The following is a 24,625-nucleotide window of genomic DNA, read 5'->3' on the forward strand; positions in this document are numbered from 1 at the left end:
AAAGGATAGTGTTGGTAGATATTACCTCTCTTCCTTAGTTAAGAATGTTTAAGTGTGCTCAAGATTTAATATTGTATAGGAGTAAAATCGGGAGCAGAGTTTTTTCTGATTCCCCTATGAGGAAACAAAAGGGAAGCACGGCTCGACATGACTATAAGCATAGCCGAAAGACCCCTCGTATCGAAACCCGAGAGCGGTGAACGATGCAGTTGGGATCGGGTACGGTGGAATAACAAACCCAGACCACAAAGTTTTTGGACCAGGGAAACGCAGAGAACGGTTGTGCATGACGAGTAGAGAGCGGTAATATTCGCCCTCACTGGATATTACGGAGCGAATCCCGTCCGATATCAACTGTGGATCGACATTTACTGGAAAAAAAAGATTTTTACCTTTTTTACACTTGTACTAGGACTGAAATTCCCCTACAATATAAAGAGAAAAGTTTCTTTCATTTGAACACATTGTGACATGCAAATCAAAGCAATAAAAGTTTATTTTTGTCTTCTAATTATTCTTCAAATCGTTCTTCATTCGTTCTCTTCTTTATTCGCAACCGAACTCATACCGAGGGTCCGATCGAGATCGAATTTTACTGTTCAATCTAAGATCAGGCTTGATCACCACATTATGATTGGTTTGACCTTTTATGTTATCTTTAACTTAATTACTTGTTGTTCTTAGATCATTCTTATTGAATTATATCACATATCCTTTAAACCACGTATATATTTAATTATTACTCATTTTTTATGGTAAACAGTTTAGCAGCCACCGTGAGACAAAGAATAGTAGTGGTGATTTGATACGAATCTCCATAACACACCCTATTTCACACTTGTTCTTTGATGTTTTGATTCCAAGTTGGCCTAAGGATGTCAAATTCTCAGTGTGCTCACTTGAACGTTAAAGCCGAGTCAGGCCAACATGGTGAGAATAATAATGTGATGCCTAGCAATGATGTGCCCCAGGTCTATCCCAATGGTGTCCCAGCCGCCGACCCGATCGATGCTAACTCACATATGGCCATCAACATCAATCTACCAACTGATCCTGAAAACAGCGTTCGCGGGGGACCCCGGACAGTGGCTCGGGAGGCGCCCGAAGGTGAAAGTGATGGGGTGAGCCTGCGGTTGATTTTTGAAATGTTGTAGGCTTAGCAAGCATCAATAGTGTAGCTACAGAACAAGAGCCATGCCTCTAACAGGGTCGAACCAGAGCAGTCCCGAGAAAGCACTCGGAGGGATGAACAAGTTGCCGTGGAACCGGGCAATTTTAGTCTCGGGGAAACTTTTGAGGTGATGAAGATGCTCGAAGCATTGAAAAAATGGGTGGAGTATGGCGAGAAAAAGACTGAGACCAACGACAAGAAGGTAGAAACGTATAACTCCAAAGTCGATCAGATCCCGGGAGCACCTCCGATATTGAAGGGGCTAGACTTCAAAATGTTCATTCAGAAGCCTTTCCCCTCGAGCGCGACACCAAAATCGATCCCGAAGAGTTTTTGAATGCTCGACATTCCTAAGTATAATGGAACGACCGTTCCAAATGAGCATGTAACCTCCTATACATGTGCAATCAAAGGGAATGACTTAGAAGACGACGAAATTCTATCGACTCGTTTGCTATGCTTGTAGATGCTTTTGTAAAGGCCCATGCCAGAGCCATCAAGGTCGAGACGAGGAAGTCAGACCTTTTTAAGGTCAAGTAGAGGGACAACGAGCTACTTAGGGAGTTCGTGTCGAGGTTCCAGATGGAATGGATGGATCAACCACTGGTTGCAGATGATTAGGCCATTCAGGCATTTACTCAAGGGCTCAACCCCTAAAGTTACGTGGCCTCTCAATATCTAAAACAAAACTTGGTGGAGTACCCGGCGTTCACCTGGACCGACATACACAACAGGTATCAATTGAAGATCAGAGTCGAGGACGACCAACTCGGGGTACCATTAGGGAATGTTTACCCCATCAGAACCGATGACAGGTCTAAGAGAGTCATCCACTAGGAGTTGAGGGCGGTCCAAGATCGATACCAGCCATACGACACGGATTAGAGGGGAAACAGATCTAGATGCCACCCAGCAAGGATCAACAAGAGAAATGATCGAGGACCAAGCAGCCAAGGCCTGATGAGCAAGAGCGGGTTTACTAGGTCGTTCGAGTGTAGGGAGGCACCAAGATTATCGGAGTATAATTTCAACGTGGACGCTGCAAGTATAGTGTCGGCTATAGGCTGCGTCAAAGAGACTAATTGGACAAGGCCATTGCAGTCTGACCCTGCTCAGAGAGATCCTAGTTTGGTGTGTAAGTACCACGGTACTCACGGTCATAGGACCAAAGATTGCTGACAACTAAGAGAAGAAGTAGCTTGATTGTTCAACAATGGGCACCATCGAGAATTACTAAGTGACCGAGCCAAAAATCACTTCAGAAACAAGGACGCCAACAAACAGGTCGAATAAGAGGAGCCACAACACATAATCAACATGATCATTGGGGGGAGTTGATGTCTCCCAAGAGCCAATGATAAAGCACACCAAAGTTTCTATCACTAGAGAAAAATGCACCCGGGATTACGTCCCGGAAGGATCCATCTCGTTTAGTGATGAAGACACCGAGGACATCATACAACCACACAACGATGCACTAGTAATATCCGTACTCATCAATAAATCTAGGGTTAAACAAGTGTTGATTGATCCAGGTAGCTCGCCCAACATCATCAGATCAAGTGTCGTAAAACAACTAGGGTCACGGGATCAAATCGTACCAGTAGTATGGGTATTGAACGGATTCAACATGGCATGCGAAACCACAAAGGGTGAGATAACTTTACCGATAAACACTGCCGGGACAACCCAACAAACAAATTTCTATGTGATCGAAGGGGATATGAGGTACAACGCCTTGTTTGGAAGGACGTGGGTTCACAACATGAGAGCGGTGCCTTCGACTTTACACCAGGCGCTAAAATTTCCCACTCCGGGAGAAGTCGAAACAGTCTATGGAGAACAGCCGATCGCTAAGGAAATGTTCGTTATCGATGAAGTGATTCTGTTGCCTACGGTTTCAATATCAAAAAGCAGGGAAATGACCAAAGAAGAAGAAACTAAATCGCAATCAATGGTACCTGCCTCAGCGGAGTCGGAAAGACAGAAGGAGCATGGAGCGGATGATGAGGATGATTACAGCATCTCGAGATCTTTCATACCGCCCGATGACACTAACGCCACCAAAATCGATGATTGAGGAGTTGGAGAAAGTTATATAGATCGAGCACCTACCAAATCGAAAGGTATACCTTGGCACGGCGAGCTCATGAAAATTTAACGCTGATTGTTTTGCTTGGTCCCATCTAGACATAACAGGGATTCTACCAAAGGTAACCACTCACAAATTGAGCTTGGATTCGAAGTTTCACCCGGTCAAGCAAAAGAGAAGTCCACAATCCGAGATCAAACACGCATTCATCAAGGATGAGGTATCTAAACTTCAGAAAATAGGAAATAAACTTAGGATGTGTGTAGATTATAAGGATCTAAACAAGGCGTGTCCGAATGACTCTTTCCCCTTGTCTAACATCGATCGAATGATTGACGCAACAGCCGGACATGAGATACTGAGTTTTCTCGATGCCTATTCTGGGTACAACCAAATTTGGATGGACCCGGATGATTAACAAAAGACTTCTTTTACAACCAAATTCGGCACCTACTATTATAACGTAATATCGTTCGGGTTAAATACGCCGGTTCCACATACCAACGCCTAGTCAATCGGATGTTCGAAGAACAAATAGGGAAATCAATGGAAGTTTATATTGAAGATATGTTGGTTAAGTCGTTGTGAGCAAATGACTATTTGAAATATCTGTTGGAGACCTTTGACATATTGAGAAAGTATAACATGAAGCTAAACCCAGAGAAATGTTCCTTTGGGGTCAGCTCGGGTAAGTTTCTCGGATTCATGGTATCTAACCGAGGAATAGAGATCAATCCGGACAAAATAAAGGCCATAGAGGACATCATTGTAGTCGACAACGTCAAGGCAATACAAAGACTAACCAGGTGAATAGCCCTATTGGGTCGGTTCATCTCGATATCGTCGGATAAGAGCCATTGTTTCTTCTCCCTAATGAGAAAGAAGAACAACTTCTCTTGGATCCTGGAATGCTAGCAAGATTTAGAAGAACTTAAGTGATGCCAATCGAGCCCCCCCCCCCCCTCACACCACCACTTTGCTGCACACTCTGAAGGCGGACGAACAACTGTACCTCTACTTGGCTATTTTTGAGGTGGCGGTAAGTGGTGCCTGGTATGGAAAGAAGAAGGTACAAAATTTCCTATTTATTATTTTAGTAAAACCCTAGGCGATGCCGAAACAAGGTATCCTCACCTAGAAAAATTAGCGCTCGCCTTACTAAGCACTTCTAGGAAATCAAAACCGTACTTTCAATACCACCCCATATGTGTCACGACCTCCTATCCACTGAGGAATGTCATGCATAAACTCGAGCTCTCGGGTCGGTTGACCAAATAGGCCATAGAAATTAGCGGGGTATAATATCGAGTATAAACCCTGGATCACCATAAAATCTCAGATTTTGCCGGACTTTGTGGCCGACTTTACGCCAGCTTTGATACCCGAGGTCGAAAAGGAGTTACTGCTTACTTCGGGTATCAACTCAGGGATCTGGACCCTATTCACGAATGGTACGTCCAACACAAAGGGGTTCGGGCTCGGTATCATATTGAAACCACCTATGGGTAACGTAATTAGGCAGTCTATTAGAACTTTGAAATTGACTAACAATGAGGCCGAGTATGAGGCAATGATTACAGGTCTAGAAATGGCTAAGAGCTTGGGGGTCGAAGTGATTGAAGCCAAATGTGACTCGCTCCTTGTTGTAAATCAAGTCAACGAAATGTTCGATGGAAAAAAGGGAACAGATGCAGAGGTATTTGGACAAGCTGCAGGTGACCTTACACCAATTCAAGGAATGGACTCTATAGCACATACCTCGGGATCAAAATAATGAGGCTGATGCGCTGGCCAACTTGGGGTCGTCTGTCTACTCTGATGAGTTCGAATTAGGAGCAGTGGTACAATTGATGAACTCAGTGGTAGAAGAAATTCATGCCGAGGTAAACTCGACAAGTTTAACTTGGGATTGGAGAAACAAATATATAGACTACCTGAAGACAGGAAAATTGCCATCGGATCCCAAGAAATCAAAAGGCCTTGCGCACCAAAGCTGCCAGGTTTAGCTTTGTCGAGGGTAAATTGTTCAGAAGATCCTTCTTCGACCTACCAGCTAGGTGCTTGGGTCCGAGAGAGACTGAATACGCTATGAGAAAGGTCCACGAGGGCACTTGCGGGAATCACTCGGGGGCAGAATCCCTGGTTTAGAAGTTAATCAGAGCCGATTACTACTAGAATGAAATGGAGAAAGATGTGAAAGACTTCATCCAGAAATGCAATGATTTTCAAAGACATACCCCAATGATTCATCAAACAGGAGAGATGTTTCATCCAGTCCTATCTCCATGTCCGTTTATGAAATGGGGGGTGGACATCGTCGGTCCCCTGCCATGGGTGCCCGGTAAAGCCCAAAAGATACTACTCATAACCAATTATTTTTCCAAGTGGGTCGAGGCTCAGGCATTCGAGAAGGTCCAGGAGAAAGAAGTCATCGACTTCATGTGGGATCACATAATATGTCGATTTGGGATACCGACCAAGATCATTTATGACAACGAAAAATAATTCATCGAAGACCACAAAATCAAAAAGATATTATCAACACTTTACCACCCTAGTGGTAATGGTTAAGCAGAGTCAACGAACAAAAATATACTCCAAATCTTGAAAAAGAGACCGACCGATTCGAAAAGAAAAATGGAAGGAAATCTTGCCCGAAGTCTTGTGGGCATACCGAACGACTTTGAAGTTGAGTACCAGTGCAGAAGCTTTAATCCCGATCGAGGTGGGGGAACCAAACCTTGGTTTCTAGTATGATACCGAAATGTCCAATAGCGAGGCCATAACCATGAGTCTGGACTTATTGGATGAAAGGCGGAAAGTTGCCCGGGTTCGGTTGGCCACCCAAAAGCAGCGAGTGAGGAGGTACTACAATCGAAGATCTAACCTTGGACATTTTTAAGTCGGGGTCTTGGTGTTAAGGAAAGTAACGCTACACACCAGGAACCCAAACAACGGGAAACTAGGACCGAATTGGGAAGGACCGTATATAGTTGTCGGAATAACCGGGAAAGGTTCATCTAAACTCGAGTCGGGAAACGATGTAAGCTACCAAACAACTTGTAACGACCCGACTTATTGTTTTGTGAATTAGCGTCTTGTTCAGTGACTTAAGGTCCCAAGCATCTTTGTGATGTGTATTATAACTTACGTGTGTGGTCGAGTTTGATTTTCGGATGATTCATGATCAAATTGGAAGAACAATTCTTATTTAAGAAGTTTAAAAGAAAAGAGTTAACCGGAGAGTTGACTTTTGAGCAAACGACCCCAAAATAGAGTTTTGATGATTCCAATAGCTCCGTATGGTGATTTTGGACTTAGGAGCGTGTCTGAAAAATTATTTGGAAGCCAGTTGCTAAATTAGGCTTGAAATGGCTAAAATAGAAATTTAACTTTGGAAGTTTGACCGGGGAGTTGACTTTTTGATATCGGGGCCAGAATCCGATTCTGAAAATTTGAATACCTCCATTATGTCATTTAATGACTCGTGTGCAAAATTTAAGGTGAATCGGGCTTGATTTGATAGGTTTTGGCATTGAAGGTAGAAGTTGGAAATTGTTAATTTTTCATTAGACTTGAATTGGAGTGCGATTTATGTTTTATTTGTTGTTTGATGTACTCTGAGGGCTCGACTAAGTTCGTATCTGTTTTAGGACTTGTTGGTACATTCGGACGGGGTCCCGAGTGGCTCGAATGAGTTCCGGGGTGAGTTTTGAGCGAGTCCGGGCATTTCGGCACTCTAACGTTGTTATGGGACAGTTGAAGTGCGGAGGACATATTTTAGAGTTCAGAAGTGCAGCCGCAAATTCCCAAAGTGCTGTATCTGTAGGAATTGTGCGGACCGCACTTAAAGATGTGCGGAGCGCAGTTGAAATTTTGCGGTCCGTAGAATTTTTCTCATGGTTGTAGAAAGGTGATTTCGCTGCTTAGCTGGTCCGACTTAGGAAGCATATATCTTTTAATATACAAGAAATTTGGAGATAATCAAAACATGAAAGTTGTAGCCCTTTAAATCTAGTTTCCAGAAAGGTAAACCAATCATCATTTGGACATTTGTAGTTAAAGTTATGGTTAATTTACTGAACCCTAGTAGTGTAGAGCTGCAAAAGTGCGGTCGCACAATTTAGATCGCGGCCGCACAAGAAAGTGTGCGGTCAGCATAATGGGGATCATCAGATTTTGTACTATATGAACGAGGGTTTCATCTAATTTTTCATTTTTGGACTTTGGGAGCTCGGTTTGTGGCGATTGTTCGTTGGATTTTCAAGAAAATCATCGGGGTAAGTGATTCTAATTCGGATCTGGTTAATATACATGAATATATCATTGTTTTCATCATTTAATTAGTATTTTGAGATGAAAATTTGGGGAAAATTGTAAAAATTATATAAAACGAAAATTCAAGATTTGAAGGACGATTTATTATTAGAATTTGATAAAATTAGTATGGTTTAACTCGTATCGGAATGGGTGTTCGGATTTCGTAAAAATTATATCGGGTTCCGAGAGGCAGGTCCCGCGTAGACTTTTGGTTGACTTTTTAGAATAAAATTTTAAGTCGACGTTTTATTATCCGAAATTATTTTTGATTAATTTTAATGAAGTTATACAATTAATTTGGATAGATTTGAGCTGCCCGGAGGTCAATTCAAGCAAGAAAGCTGTTTTGAAATAGCGGCCTAACTCCATAAAGATAAGTATCTTACCTAACCTTGAGTAGGGGAATTACCCCTCAGGCATTGAGTCTTATGTGAAAATTGTGTGATTGAAAGCCATGTACGCAAGGTGACGAGTACGTACTTAGTTTATATGTGCAAATTATATCGGTTAAAATTCGTAGACACCCTTATGTATTAAATTGGAAAATTATTGGAACTTAGTAAATCCTAGAATTGTCATTCCTCGTTCCTTGTTTGTTGAAATTGTATTTTATATGATAATTTGGTGTTATTGTCACTTGAATTTTTATGTGAATTCCGTGTGCTTGTTGATTTGATATTTTTCTTGGAATTAAATTCATTATTGAATCCTTATCTACAAATAATTATTAAATAAGTTTAAAACGAGGCATTAATTTATATTTATTAAAATCTGGATTAAAGAAGACGTTGTCCTATGCTGAATTACTTTTCCATCTCTGTTGTTGTTTTGTGATTTTATATACGTTGTGTGGAGTCTTGGGCTATTTCTGAGAAATTTATTGATTTTACTATATCATTAGAATTGGTTGTGGTCATTGGGCAAATTGTGATATGAATTGATTGAGTTGTGTTATCGTGATAATATTCCATGTAAATTATTGTGTGATTTGAGCTATCTTTATGAGGATATAAGGGTGGCATTTCACTTTTGATATTATGTGGGTATAAGGGTGGCATTTCATTGTGGTTATGAGTGTTGGGATATTGTCTGGACGGAGTGATAGGGGTGGCTATTATACGAAACGATAAGGGTGGCTATTGATATTGTGAGGGCGGAGGGATAAATGAGGCTATTATAGGAGTGATAAGGGTGGCTATAGGAGAGATAAGGGTGGCTATTGTCAGGGATGATATGTGATGATGTAGAGTTATTGTGTTGGTAATTTTTATGTGATGATGTAGAGTTATTGTGTTGGTAATTTTTATGTGATGATGTGGGGTTGTGTTGGTAATTTTCATATGATGTTGTGATTTTCCTTGTGTTTATTTTTATATCTTGTGCAACTTGTCTTGTTGTTTCGGTAGACTCGATAATAGTTTGATCTATATTGAAATTGGGAGCCCGTGGCTATTGCCAGGTGGATTATGTTATATGGGATCGGATTGCATGCCGCAACAGGTATGATTAATGTTATATGGGATCGGGTTGCACACCGCAACAGATATGAAATGTGGGCACGAGGTGCCGGGGAAAATATGATGATGATATTGGCACGTGAGTTGTCCGTGCGGCTGTAACAGAGATATTGGCACGAGGTGCCGTGAAAATATGAAAGTGGGCTGAGACCCGTATTTTATAATTATGAGATGAGGTGTCACAAGGTGACTTTTATTTGAAAGGATTATATTGAAAATATTATTTTAAAGAATTATATTCGAAAGATATTTATTTGAAATAATTATATTTGAATGATATTTAATTGAAAGAAGTATGTTCGAAATATATTTATTGGAAAGGATTATATTCTAGAGATTTCTATTGAAAAACTTATAAATGAGAGATGTATATTTTGAAGGACTTGATTATTGGTTGTACTTGTGTTCATTACCTATTTGAGAAATATTTGTGGAGTTCTTGTTGACGTGCTGTTTACATCACTAGTTGATTATTGTTGCTATCATTGTTATTTATTTTATTATTATTTTTGTATACTATATTGCACAGGTTATTAGACTAGTAAGTGTCTTGACTGTACCTCGTCACTACTCAATCGAGGTTAGTCTTGATACTTACTGGGTACTGATTGTGGTGTACTCATACTACTATTGTGCACATTTTTGTGCAGATCCAGGTATTTGAGATATCGGACTCGGACAAAATTAGAGTGGGATCGCAAGGATTCAAGGTAGAGCTGCTTGGTCGCCGCAGTCCCTCGGAGTCTTTCTATTTTATTGTAATGTTAATCATTATTCAAACAGTATTGACTATCCGATCCTTGAGATAATTTCATGTATTCATTTAGAGTTCGTGACTTAGTATTTCCAGTCTTGGTAGGTTGTTTCTAATTATTTCTGCTGTTGGTTTCGATTATCTAAAAAAAATGGCTTGAATTGTATTTATAATCAGCTTACTTAGTCTTAGAGACTAAGTGCCATCATACGCCTATGGTGGGATTTTGGGTCGTGACATAACTGGAACGTGGCACATTTAAAGCGGCACTACTACTGAGGCACGAGCATAATTCCCTTTTGACATTTGTTAAATTACGGACTAACTTGTGCAGGTACTCGGCCGAGGGCAAATGTGACTATTAGGTCTGAAAGCGAGTATTGTACAATTTTTCCCTTGAACCAGTTTTTTCCTGAAGTGGGTTTTACGACAAGGTTTTTAACGAGGTATCAGTAAAACAAGCTACTTTAGTTTTGAAGGCCGTCCTAAAACCAGAGTTGCTGATCACCTACACCGGACCAATAGTATTCGAGCCCTCACAATTTCGGCCTCAAATAATGGGGGTCATTACCCCCTAAGTCAGGATCCTTAGAAGGTGTTATTACTTAATATTAAAAGCCAAGGCTAGGTAATTAGGATTCGTTATAAGGTTCAAACTGTCAAATGAACCGTACCCATGTAGCACACTCTTGCCATGGCATCAGGCTTATGCGCCTCTAATTATGTACTCTACATACAATGCAATGAATGAAATTTGCCCTTTATATTTTATCACTACGCATTTTTCACTATCGATGCGTTCCTTGAATTACTTAGAATGAATAGCGGATCCTAAATCCTAGAGCCCATGGGCTACCTCGACTCAGGGACTGTCGTTCGATAAAAAAATCGGATGGCTCGGGCTATCAAATCCCGGAGTCACTGAACCTATTAGGTCGGGCCCAAACATGAAGGGTTACGGCCAACCTAAAACGGCTCATGGATGTCCAAATTCATACTCGGAAAGTAAGTCCCTTACGTACGATTAAAACTTATTAAAGGATTACCCTCGGAAAAACACCATCGTGTATGACTAAAACACTCAAGTATCTTAAAGGCCTTCATTTTTTATCTAGATATCGAAGCCACGGACAACTTGAAGTTATTATCGAAATCAGGCCTCATTCGGGCTTCAATAAAATGGGTACTCTAGATTACATCCAATTCTATGCTTAGGCATTAATGACGATCTTCAAACAAAAAATTACAAATAAATGCTGAAAAATAAAAGATACAGTAGATTTTAAGAAATTTGTTATATATATATATATATATATATATATATATATATATATATATATATATATATTCCAAAAGGTATTTACAAAGGCATGATAAAACGACCTCAAAATAAATAAAAAAGAAAAATACAAAAAAAGAGAAAGAAAAACTAAGGCATCTCCATATAATCTTCACTAGAGTTCAACTTAGCACCAGAACCTTCGGGACCTTCGGGCTCGTATAGCTCTTTTGCCTCGGCTTTGAACCTCTTGGACTTTTCAATCTCGGCCTAGAGATCAAACCCCTGGACATGAATCTCCTCGAAGCTCTCTCTCCGGGACAACCGCTTTATATACTCAACCTTTGTTATTAAGCGGTCCTCGGCTATTTCCATATTGATCTTATATTGGGCTAGCATTTCCTCGACCGTAGAGGAATCAATCGAGATTGCCTCTAACTTGGACTTTAGCGCAATATATTCACGGCCGAGTTCGTCCCATTCCAAGATGGCTGAATCCAGCTGTGCTCGAAGCTCGTCATTTAGCTGAGACCACTTGTCGGCCTTATCCTTCGCCACCCGGAGCTGGTCCTTGACCGACGCCAACTCCTTTTTTGTAGCCTCCTTTTCCGAGGCCAGAAGGTCCATTTTGCTCCTCAGCGTCTCGGCCAAAGTTTTGAGCTCATTCATCTCTTCCCGGAGTTGGTCAATCAGGTCTATCTTCTCTTGGACCTGCGAGGTTGCGTCGTTAGTTACTACAAGTAACCTCTCATTTTTAACATAAAAAATCATTACCTTCTCGACCAGTTCGACATTCTCCCATTTCACGGACAAGGCCTCCTTTTGAGCTTTTTCCAGCTCGGCTCGAAGAATAGGGAGATCCTTGAGGGGCTCATCTTTTCGCTCACTGAGGACCCTACACATGTCCTTCTGCCGAATTTGCTCTTTGAGCTCGAACTCGAGCTGGCTAACTTCCATTCTAGATCGAAGGAAGCTTTCATGATGGAGCACCGAAGCCTGAAAAACAAAATGATAAGATCATGAGGACATGCTGAAGTTAAATAAGATGAACGAAGGACAAAAGAAAGGGGAACTTACCTGGTTTAGTGCTTGTTGTGCCTCGTTGAAGAGGCTCGATGTGCCCACTTCGTTCATCTTCGACTGGTGCTCTTCGGTCACCAGGAAATAAGATAGCTGGCCATACCCATCGGAGCAGACAGCACCAGGTGTCCGCTGGGATGGTAAACACGGTCGTTCTTTTATGGTTGGGATCCACAGTCGGTGCAAGGAACTGCCTCAAGATAGCTGGCCACGCTCAAGCTCGGCTCGCCTTCCCCTGACGACAGGCCTTTTTACAGGATCACCTGGTGACCCAACCCAGAATAATCCTCCAATGCTCTCATGTCCACACATTCAAAGAACATGTTGAGAGCCTCATATAAATGTCATGTCGTCTCGTTTGGCTTCTCCTTGTCGGCCTATGCTTCGTCGAACATGGACTCTGTATGGGACGGTGATTCCATGATATCACTGACACTGACATTATCCCTCGGGGTATGGATATTTTCTCGGGAGACCGTAGTCTCTGATTTTGCTTCTGGCTCCCGAGTCAAATAGGGATCGGCCTCTCGGCCACTTTCCCTGGTTGCCGCTTGTTCTTCTTCCTCAATGGGTGACCCATGGGCGACGAACTCTAGTTCATTGTCTTCGGGGTAATCCTTGAACCGATAGAGGGAGTTAGAGCCTGGTATGCTGACTTGGGTACTCTTCTTGTTGCTTTTTGGGACCCAAAAAGTTAATCTCTTCTTCTTGGCTTTGGCGTCCGGGGAGCCAGAAGATTTCCTCTTTTTCTCTTCTTATGTAGTGGCTCTGCGTTGTCCCGAAGTGGAGGGTTTAGCAAGTAAGGATGGAGCCTCATCCTCGTCCAACGGCCGAAGCTCAGTGGTCTTGGGCAAGCCTAGGAAATAAAAAGATGTTAGTGGAAATAACGGTTGAGTACGAAAGTAGACTTGTTCGGGAGGACCACTCACCGTGGGAACGGGCCTCCCACTTGCCTTTTGAGAGTTTGCGCCACTCGCCCTCAAAGTACGAGAATTATTTGTAGATCCCCTCGACCCACTCTTTGAAGCGAGGGACTGCGTTGGGAACTCGAGCAACTACTGCATGATGGTAGAAGCAGGCAATAAGAAAAAAGAACAAAAGAAATTCCAAGTACTGAGAAAGGAAAGAAACTTACAGACTGTGTTCCACTTTTCAGGTAATGGAAAATATTCGGAGGGAATGAGATCTTCGGTTTTACCCGAACAAATCTCCTATGCCAGCCTCGATCTCGATCTTCATCGATGCTCGACAATGGAGCTTTACTTTCCTAACGAACGAGCTTGATTAGCCCCTCCTCGGAAAATTCGGGGACTGTAGATACAAAGCAGGTGGTCGATGGTGAATCGAGGTGCTTCGATGTTGTTGACAAAATGGCATAGGAGGTTTACGATCCTCCAAAAGGACGGGTGAATCTGCTCAAGGCAGACCTCGTATCTTTTGCAAAACCTAAGAATTATGGGATCCACCGCGGCAAGCGTAAAGGAGTAAGTGTAAACACTTAGGTAACCCTCCACATGAGTGGAAATGTCCTCATCGAGACCAGGGACGAACACTTCTTTGCCCTCCCAATTGCAATCGTCCCAAACTTTAGGGAGTGTATCCTCGGTAATGGAGCATATGTACCTCCATACCCCCTCGCCTCAGTCCTATTGACAGAAAGCTTTTTCGACCTTGAAGTCGTTTACAATGGAGCAGCCTCCGGGGATGAAGCTCTTCAGGGGAGGTTCCGGGGCCACTTCAGGTATGGTCACCTCAGCATCTGTAGCCGGGTTAGAAGTTGAAGGGACGACCTATTGAGCCACAAATTTTGAAGTCTTCGCCATCGAATTCTAGTAAATATAAAGATTTAAAGGTGAAGATGAAGATTTGAAGGTGGGGATGAAGATTTGAAGATAAGGATGAAGGTATAAAGGTTAGATTTGAAGATTTAAAGGTGAAGTATGAAGATTTGAAGATGAGGAGATGAAAACGTGAAGATCTATGTAATAATGTATGAAGATTTTAAGGGGGGTTGGAATGAAGGGAAAGGTTCGAGGGTAAATCAAGGAGCTCTGGAATCGGAAAGTAAAAAAGTGATAAGAGGGACCGAAGCTTTTATAGAGAAGGGGTAATCAATGCGTGACTTTTCGCATTTGGGGACGGTGAATCGGCGGCTGACACGTGTCCGAAGTCAGAACGACGAAAAGCGAGGGGACTATCTGTGTATGCATAAAATCGGGGACAGAGGTTTCCCCGATTCCCCTATGAGGAAACAAAAAGGAAGCACGGCTCGACACGACTATAAGCGAGGTCGAAGGACGGATCGGGCACGGTGGAATAACGAACCCAGACCATAAAGTTTCTAGACCACGGAAAATGCAGAGAACAGTTGTACATGACGAGTAGGGAGCCATAATATTCGCCCTCAACCGGATATTACAGCGTGAATTCCGTCCGATATCAACTGTGGATCGACATTTACCGGAAAAAGAAGAGATTTACCTTTTTTTAGACTTGTAGTAGGACTCAAGTTGCCCTACTATATAAAGGAAAAAGTTTCTTTCATTTGAACACACTATGACACGCAAATCAAAGCAATAAAAGTTTATTTTTTCTTCTAGTTATTATTCAAAGCGTTCTTCATTCGTTCTCCTCTTTATTCGCAACCGAACTCACACCGAGGGGCCGATCGAGATTGAATTTTAATGTTCAATCTAAGATCAGGCTTGATCATCACATTACAATTGGTTTGAACTTTTATTTTATCTTTAACTTAATTACTTGTTGTTCTTAGATCATGCGTATTGATTAAATTACTTATCCGTTAAATAGTGTTTTAAAAGGCGTGGGCATATGGCAGGGCGTTTTACATATGCCTCAGCGGGGCGTAAGCCCCGAGACGCGGGGCGAAAGCTCCATAGGTATTTAATTTTTAATATTTTATAAAATAATATAATGACAGTTAATATTTACAAACAAGTAAAATTGCATAAAAATTGAAGAAAGCTATATATATGTGTGTTCCATCCCCACAAAAAATTAATCAAAATAATTTATTATACGTTACTTACAAGCACAAGTAATTTGAGTCTAAAAGAATAAAATTTTCTATATGGAGGAACAAAAAAGATGATTAACCTGCAATTTAAACTTTGAATTTGCTGCTATGAAGAAAAATATAATTCTCTTTGTATTTGTAAAAAAAAATTAAATATTCGTTGCTTTTGGGAGATATTAGCAGACTAGCGGACAAGATAAAAAATTGAAAAAATTATGAATTAGGGCTTAAATCAATAAAAAAGGTCTTTACTTTTAAATTTAATACTTTTGAGTTCCTTTTTAAACCTTTTGAGTAATTACCAAACTGACTTTTGAGAATTTGGGTATTATATGAAGGACTAATTCAACAAATTTTGTTTTAATTTGAAAAAGTCTTTGGGGCTTACTCATTACTAAAAGAACGTGCCCCGAATGCCCGATGAGACTTTCGCCCCACACCATCGCCCCGGAGCGTTTTTGGTACGCTTCGCCCCGGGGCTCGCCCCAAAATCGCTTTTTTAAACAGAGCCATTAAATCACGTATAAATTTAATTGTTATTTATTTTTTAAGATAACCAAATATATATAATATATTTTTAGGGGATAATGTTAACTGATCACCCTTCGCCTTCGCCAACCGTAGTTGTGCCCCCAAATAACAAAAAGGAAAACGAGCGCGAGTTTATCATTTTTCAAATTAAAGGAAAACAGCCAATAAATGACAAGACAAGAATAACATGCTAACTGGGAAGAGAAATTGTGGTTGAGATGTGTGAATGGCGTAATCACATTCCAAAAACTTAGCTAGCTAGGCAAATCTCAAAAAGGTAAAACCACTTCTTTTTTTATATTAAAAAAATTATTTACATACTTAATAAGAATGAGCAATGATTAATTAAGCTAAGAGCTATGTTGCCTAATACAATATTTGTTGACTTTTGTTGGGGAGCATAATTTGTCTTCCACCAATATATATTGTTGGCAAGTCGAAAATTCCTCTAGCTTGTTCGCCCAAATCATGAAATTCTCCACTCAATTAGTCAAAGTTATGCACTTAGTCAACTCGATAATCATCAGCGTTTAGCCCTTAAAAAAGAAAGTAATTATATTAACGTTCCAAATAGGGATTAATAAAAAAACATGAACATATGTTTCATGTGTTCCATATTGATATTTTCCCCTTTTCCTTCAAAGGTCACCATGTATATGTTCCTCATATTGACAACATAGTTTTTTGGGTAATTATATAGTATGGATGTTGATTGATTCGAGTAATCTAGAATTAGGTGTCGTAGAATTCATTAAAGGAGAAACACTTCTTCCTACCAAAGATTTCTGCTTATAATAAAAGTAAAATTTGAATTTTTTCTACTACTTTGAAAACATAGGTACGTGCTAGAATCTTAAATACTATCCTCAGATATATACGAAAAAAGGGATAAAGATGACAAAGGTAAATCAATTTATTATTAGTGATACAAGTGGGACGTTTTTCCAACAAGAACCTATACCAACTCACCCCCACACCGTACACAAACGTCTCCTTACCCCTCAATAAAAAGGAATGGATGAGTCTTTAACTTTTATCTCAAAGACAGCAATCAGTCAATCTTTAGTCACCAACTAAAAGATTTGATTCATCGGATTAGTCAAGAAAAAAAATATTAAAGTAATAAATCATATACCCTATATATAGTGATTTAGCATCTAAATTCTAATAATGAAGAAATGATTAACACATGTGATCACGCCCAACTATGCCTCCTAAAAGGTCTAACGGTCGTTGCAAATATAATCCGATTTACAAGTCCAGAGTCGAATCCTACGGAAAATTAATCTACTAATTACAACCACTAGATCCGCAGGAATTCAAACAATCAACCTTCAGAAATATTAAATAACGATTTGAATGTTTACTAACTAAGAGCAACGTAATTAAACTGCAGCAATTTATAACTAACAGAGAAAATGTTATGGACAAGATTTGGAAAAGTCTTGGGTTATGATTTCCCCTATTGTAAGAATCCTCCCCGCTCCGTTTCTATAAATTCGTCTAAGTATTCTCTACCGATCGTGAGTACTTAGGGTGTCGTAATTCTCTTTCGAGTAACTATCACAATTTACTGGACGTATTTTTCCGAACTACACTAGCTGGCTCTAATTCACCGCTCACTAGGATCGCACCAAGGTTTCGTTATTCCTAATCACACCTTTAAACCATCAGTATTGATTCCTCACATACGTTAGGAGTGATGTTATTCAACAACTACCTAAATATGTACCATTTTCCAAATAATACATACTAAATATGCACAGTCGATTGAGAGCTCATCAATAAACCATAATGTAAACGTAGTTGAACAAGTAGAGATAAATCAAAGGCAAATCAATATTAAACGTAGTAGAAAATCATCCTCCAATAGGTTCCATCAAACCCTAGATTAGAAAGTTTAGCTACTCATAAATGTATCATCAATCATCATGATGTTCAAAGAAATTAAACTACAAAGTACAGAGATAAACGGAGGGAATTGTCATTTGATTCTTTCTCCATTGTTCTCTGTAGCCTTTTTATTCACCAAAAATAGTGTCCAACCCTTTCTCAACTCATTTGGGAAGTATTTATATGTTAGGATTGAAGTCCTTGAGTCCAAATCCGGGTCGGAGTCTTTTACCCCGCGACTTTTATTCACCTGGCTATAGACTTCGCGAAGCCTGGTCTATAGCGCGGTCAACTTGGCTACAGACCTCGCGAAGCCTGGTCTATAGCGCAGTCAACCTGGCTATAGACCTCACGAAGCATGGTCTATAGTGCGGTCAACCTGGCTATAGACCTTTCGAAGCCTGGTCTGTAGCACGGTTTGGGTACTTGATGCTTTTGCGCTCTTTTCTTGCATTTTTGTTCTCTTTTTGTGCAACTTTCATTCGACTATTTCTTCCGATGTTTCTACATATAAAACAACACAATTTAGTTCAAATGTCGCACAATAAATTACTAAACCAACAAAGCATAGGGCGAGTAATGTGCTAAAGGTATAGCATTTTTTTCGAACATCACCACCCCATACTTAAACGTTGCTCGTCCTCGAGTCAACCACTAATTCACACTAACATTGAGTACTTTATTTTCTTTTAGCACATCCGAAGCACACCATACCTATGACTATGGTTGATAGCAAAAATTAAAGCTTAGCATATGCCTTCAACACACACTTCCCTTTACTTTATGCCATACTTCAAAAATTTATTCAACAACAAGACAACATGCTTATAACAATCCTAACCTCACACCCCGACTCAATATCACAATGCATTCATGGCTTGAACACTTAACATCATAGAGTAATCTAACAACGCCACCTATCCCTTGAGAAATCATGTGCCCTCACAATAAGAATACGAATAAGAGAGTAAGTTGAATCCACACATTCAAATCAAATGCTCAAATATATTTTAAGAATTCACGTATATAAAAAAAATCCCTCACTCTCGCAAAGAGAAGTCACATGCATGCACAAAGTACCATAGGCTTGCCCATTATGAAAACCTCTACTAATGTAGGCTTGCTCGATCTAAAATTAATTGGGACTTTTTATGGTTATAATGTGGGTTAAAGGACGGGTAGGATAAATTTGAAAATAGTGACTGACCCTCCTAAGCACTTTAACACATCACAAAATTAACTGAGGCGCATATTTCTTTAACTCAACTGCAATTTCACAAATAATATCATCTTCAAAGTATTTTCTCTTTCTTTAAGCACTACTTTAATTCATATCCACTAACAAGAACAAGATATTCTCATTTTTTTTTTGCTACATATTTCTTTTTTCTTTTCAACAATATTTTTTTTCTTTTCTACCATTCCTGCTAGTGGTATATTCTTTACAATATAGGTGCACCTTTCTTTCATTCATTGGTTCCACTCAAAAGCCACCCAAGTTCCCTCCTTACTTCTTTTAGCTCATTTTATAATTGAAGTACTTTAAGAGGTAAAAGGATCAAAACAGTCATAATTAAGAACAAAGGGGTATAGCCTCGTAATGTGGTTGCCAAATAAAAGTTTATAGGCTTAAAAGGGTTGACTAGGGAAAAATATTATTTGTAGTAAGAATTAAGCTCAGACAAATCAAAGAAAGCCTAAAATTATTTTTTTCAAACCGAGCAAAACCTAAAATTTCGGTTCAACTCACATTCTAGGCAAGTTCTAGACTCTAATGCAAAGATACAGACTATACAATTTCTCACCACACATGCCACATGGCTCGTTAAGGACGGTTTCATTCCGATTCTCAAACAATTACAAGTATTCACAGAGTCACAAAATATTAAGCATCAAGCACAAAGTTATACAAGCCAAGAAAACGAGATATAGGCGTCAATAAATATGTTATCTACTCAACAAGGCATCATAAGCATTTTCAAACCATAGGGAAGGTACTATACATGCTAGAGCCTAAATATGCTACTATCAAACTAGTCAAAGGCGCCTAGCAAATCTTATTTTTTCCATCCTTTTATTCCCTAAATCCTACTCTACTCTAAAGATTAAAAAAAAACTATTACCCGGTTCAACTACATCCCGTGGAAAAGAACCAAGGCACAAATAAAACCCACGAGGGATTATTACTATCTAAAGTAATAAAAAGACATATTTTTGGATTTTTTTTATTTTTTTAGACTTTAGTCCCTCAAGAAAACTGTCAACGAGATCCGTCGTCGCGAAAAGTCCAATCATTTCAATTTTTTTTAATCTTTATATTCTATGCTAAAATAGAAAAGACGAAGCTAAAAAAATAAAAATAAAAAATAAAAAAAGAAGTAATTAGTGTATCTAATATTTACAAGTCACAGAGAATACAACCTCCCTACCCCATATTTAATTCATGCAATATGCTCAGTGCATATATAAATTCATAAAACACAAGTAGGGTGGTAGGAAAAGCTCCCTGATCCGTCATCGTCATCGCCTTCATCTTCAAAGCCCCCATCTACAGTTGTCCACTCTTCATCCTCTGCTCCCTCCTCTACATCATCATCATCCTCCTCCTCGGACTGCTCTGGCTAGGCCTCGGAACACTCTAGCGTGTTGACATCCTCATCCTCTGGGAGCCGTTGGACATCTCCAAGCCCAACCAGCTGCTGGGCATGAGCATTGAGCGAGAAACACTCCTCTAAGATGGCCCTTCCTCTGTAGTGGTCGGCCTTCCTCCAATCCTAAGCTGCAAGTCCATCATCCCATATAAATGGGCCATAAAGATGTCATCGTGAGCAGTGCACTCAGCACCTGTCAGTGAAGCCATCGCACTCTCCTCCTTAGCCCGAATACTGGTGATGTCCGTCAGTCGAGGGGGTGGGGGGTGGAATGACTACATCAATAGCTCGCTCCTCCTCCATATCTTCTTGTCTCAGATACTAAGTCAGCATGTTACCAAAGGACAATCTATCAATTCTCTTGCTTGTTCTCACCTACGCCATCTGGTAGTGAATCAAGTGGCCCACATTCACTTTCTGGCAAGTCATTAGGAAGTACAACAGGCATACCCTTTCACGGCTAATAAGAGTCTCATGGTTTCATGGTAGTAAGGGCATGTTGATCAATCTCAACCACACCTAAGCTTCCGGCTTAAATTTTGTCTTTGGAAATTTCCTTTGAAGTTGGGTCTTATTGTCACGAACCCAAGCGGCCATAGAATTGACACCACTGAGAGTGTATCTTAGCGCCATATATGTTGGATTGGTAATGAAGTTATCTAGGGGCTCCTGGGGAACATCCGAAGCTCCCAAGTAATTGCATATAGTTGAAGCAGAAAAATCAATCAACCTCCCCCGAATAGGCACTAGATGCTCAGGATTATTCGGATCATACCCGGCGTAAAACTCACGGACAAGGTTTGCATTGATATCCCAATCCTTCCAAACACATAGATCAATCCAAGATTATGAATTCCCTTCCAAACTGAGTGATACTTAGCTTTTAGATGGCGCTCATGAACAACCGACTCAGAGTGTATATACTTTAGACAATAAAGCTTGTACCAGTCTTGGCAGATGTAGGTATACTCTTAAGACCAAATTCTCGTTGTCCCGCCGGCTGTGGGCATGAGGCTTCTAGAGCTGCAACTGCTTGCAACCCCTCAACCTGGCTTGAAGTGGCTTCCCCTCCTTCTCTCTTTTTTGGTGGATGTCCGAAGGAAGCCTTAGCTTTGGTGGGAGCAGTGTCTTTGCCCTTGCCTTTACCGATGTCCTTCTTAGGAGGCATATTCATACCTACACAAGTAGACATTAGTCAGTCTTGGAAGCAATGAATCACTTCAAAACATGGTATGGTGATGGTAGGCTATAATCCCGTATTTTAGTCGCTTATTGTACTCTAATTCACTGCACTTTACTTATGTTGAGTTTTAATTAGTAGTGTTTTACACTTATTATGTGTTTTATGCCGTGTATGAGTGATTCTGAGTTATTTAGATGTTGCGGAGCAAATTCGAGCCAATTGGAGCTTTGAAGTCTGAGTAGAAGTCCAAAGGATTAAATCGGGATCGTGTTTGGGGGTCGAGGACCAAGTCCGGATGTCAAAAACTGGAGAAACGAACTACTCTGAGAAAAATGCACAGCCGCGCCACATGGGACATCGCGGTAGTGCAAAATCTTCCCAGAATCCATTTTGCAAATCATTCTGGAATTCCTCACAAGCGCGCCGCATGGTGCGGTGCGGTAGTACAAATTTGTTAGAGTATTGTCCCATTTCGGCTAAAAGGGGTATTTTCGTCTGGGGTTTATTGGGGGTGGCTTAAATACACGGGAAAATACCATTTTCGGCACTTTTGACAGATTTTTGACCTAAGGAGACCAATGAGGAGTTGGAAAAACACAAGCACAAGGATTTCATCATTCCTTCCTCACTCAATATCCAAGTTTGGATTGAATTTATGTTTTCTTATACTTTAGTTACATTTGTGAAGAACTTCTCCCTGTCTATGGAGTAGATCCAACATGGCTTCAATAGATTTGGTGTATTGATGATTGTTTTTGGATTATTACTCTATTTTTATGTATTTGAGTCATTTTTGGAAGATTTAATTGTAGCATCTATATTCACTTGTTCTTGTAATCAAAAGAGGCATAACTTGTGATATCTTTGCATTATATTGTGGGTTGAGTTCATAGATTCTTCTAAGTAATCAAAAGAGGCTAGTTGAATCAATTATTAAACCTAGTTAGGAGAATAATTGAGAGAGGTTCTCCTAAAGACCAATCCATTACGCATTCTTGCATATCTTCACGGAGTTTAAATTGGTTCATATTGAGAGGTTGAGACTTAATCGAGAGAGGAGTTTCTACAAAATAACTGTACTGATAATTAAGTGAATTCGAGAGACTCACTTGAATATTAGAAGTGAATTATCTAGAGTTAAATCCCATACAATTATCTTGCACCTATCCTATAAAAACCCCATTTTCTTCCATTGATAACTTTCTTGCTTATCTTTGTCGCGATTGTCATTAGTCAATAGCTGTAGATTTTAGATTATTAATTATATGAATCTCAACTGTTGATCCTCCTGGATAGCAATCAAGCTATAAGCTACGAGAATACTATTTAAATTCAATCCTTGTGGACACGATATTATACTATACTATCTTTGACTAGCGAGCACAATTTAAGTATGTGTTTTGCACTCGTCATCTTGTGACCAAACACTTAATAGTTCATCACATGATGTTCAACATTTTTCAAGGCTACTAAAACTTTACCTCTTTATTTTAGCATGAGAATCAAGCAATGACACAATGATGTCTACTACAATGGCGAAGCATATGGCTACCGGTGACCTACCCCACACTTAAAATTTTAAGTGGTGCAAGGAGATATAGCACTATTATTAAAATCTCGGAGACTCGGGCTCCAATAGGGACCAAGAATGCCTTTGACGCACATTGACAAACACTTAGCGTGTACTAGTGCCATGGAAGTGCTTGCAGGAATGACGGATTGCCTCACCCTCCCAAATCGGCTTGGGAATTTCGTGCTACCACTTTTGTACACAACAACAATACCATTCCTATGGGGTTAGGACAAACAAGCATATTGTTACTATGAAGAATGTATCCAAAAGTTATCTGATTTCATTATTTTACTCAATTCGAAATTTGGCAAAGAAAAGAGTTAGAAACCATAACTTAGATGCTTAGGAGGGGGAATGCTCTTCAATTGATGTTCCTAGTGAGTTAATGAATGGATGAATGATTGGCTTCAATAGAGATTGTGTGTGAGGGGGAGGGTGTTTTGTGAGAGGGCTTAGGTAGTAGGGTGTTTTAATTAAGGTGTGTATGTGTGTGGTGTTTTATTAGAAAGAAGTAAGAAGAAACGAAAAGTAATTAAAAAAAGAAATTTGAGCTTACCTGGCTCCGCGAGGTGGGTCTCGCTACAGCCCAGGCGATGCGAGCTCTGCAGCGAGGAGAGATCCCGACTACGCGAGCAAAATAGCTCGGCCTAGCGCGCTAGGAACCTGGCGCTGCGACATCTGCTACTAGGTCTAATGTACTGTATGTTGTGTGATGCGAGGTAGGCAGCGCAATACGGAGCGTACTAAAGTAATTTTTATTTCGTTTTGTGAACGACTCCAAGCACTTTGACTTCCCAGCGTGCTTCAGTACCTGTTCACACACCAAGACTTAACTAAAAACTATTTAGTGCCTACAAACAAAAAGAAAATTCTAGTTACGCTAAAATAAACTTCGAATTGGGTTGCCTCCCAACGAGCTCCTTAGCAAATGTCATGGCATGACAAATACAACATTACAATGGGTTGCCTTCCACAAAGCTCCTGATTTAACGTCGTGGCACGACGAAGGCAATCGAACTTAAGGTTCACTCAACATTTTAAGTTCTTGGAAATGAGTCACTGATACACCTTTTTCCTCATCTATGCCCGGGTAATGTTTCAACCTTTGTCTATTGACTCTAAACTTGCGAGAGCTATCTTCTGATGCAATTTCTACGGCTTCGGTGGGATGCATCTCTACCACACGGAATGGTCCTGACCATATTGACTTCAACTTGGCCAGAAACAACTTCAATCTCGAATTGTATAACAATACCACATCTCCAGGTTTAAAATTTCGCTCAAGAATATTTTTATCATGCATCATCTTCATTCTTTCCTTATATAGCCTTCTACTCTCAAAAGCATGGTAACGGAACTCATCAAGTTCATGAAACTCTGTGACTCTACTCGTTCCAGCGGCCTCCAAGTCCAGATTTAATTGCCTTAACACCCAAAAGGCTCTATGCTCTAACTCCATCGGTAAGTGGAATGCCTTTCCAAACATCAATTTGTACGGTGACATACCAATCAGAGTTTTGAATGCAGTGCGGTAGGCCCATAGC

The 24,625-nt window shown here is 40.2% G+C and overlaps 1 protein-coding gene across 1 annotated transcript; it reads right to left on the bottom strand.

Moving 5' to 3' along the window:
* Nucleotides 1-24,099: 24,099 nt before the first annotated feature.
* LOC142178334 (uncharacterized) lies at nucleotides 24,100-24,540 on the bottom strand. The gene has a single exon (XM_075247666.1). It carries the CDS (start codon nucleotides 24,538-24,540, stop codon nucleotides 24,100-24,102), a length of 441 nt encoding a protein of 146 aa, XP_075103767.1.
* Between the last annotated feature and the right edge of the window lie 85 nt (nucleotides 24,541-24,625).

The sequence above is a fragment of the Nicotiana tabacum genome, chromosome 24 (genome assembly GCF_000715075.1).
Source record: "Nicotiana tabacum cultivar K326 chromosome 24, ASM71507v2, whole genome shotgun sequence".
Lineage (NCBI taxonomy): Eukaryota > Viridiplantae > Streptophyta > Magnoliopsida > Solanales > Solanaceae > Nicotiana > Nicotiana tabacum.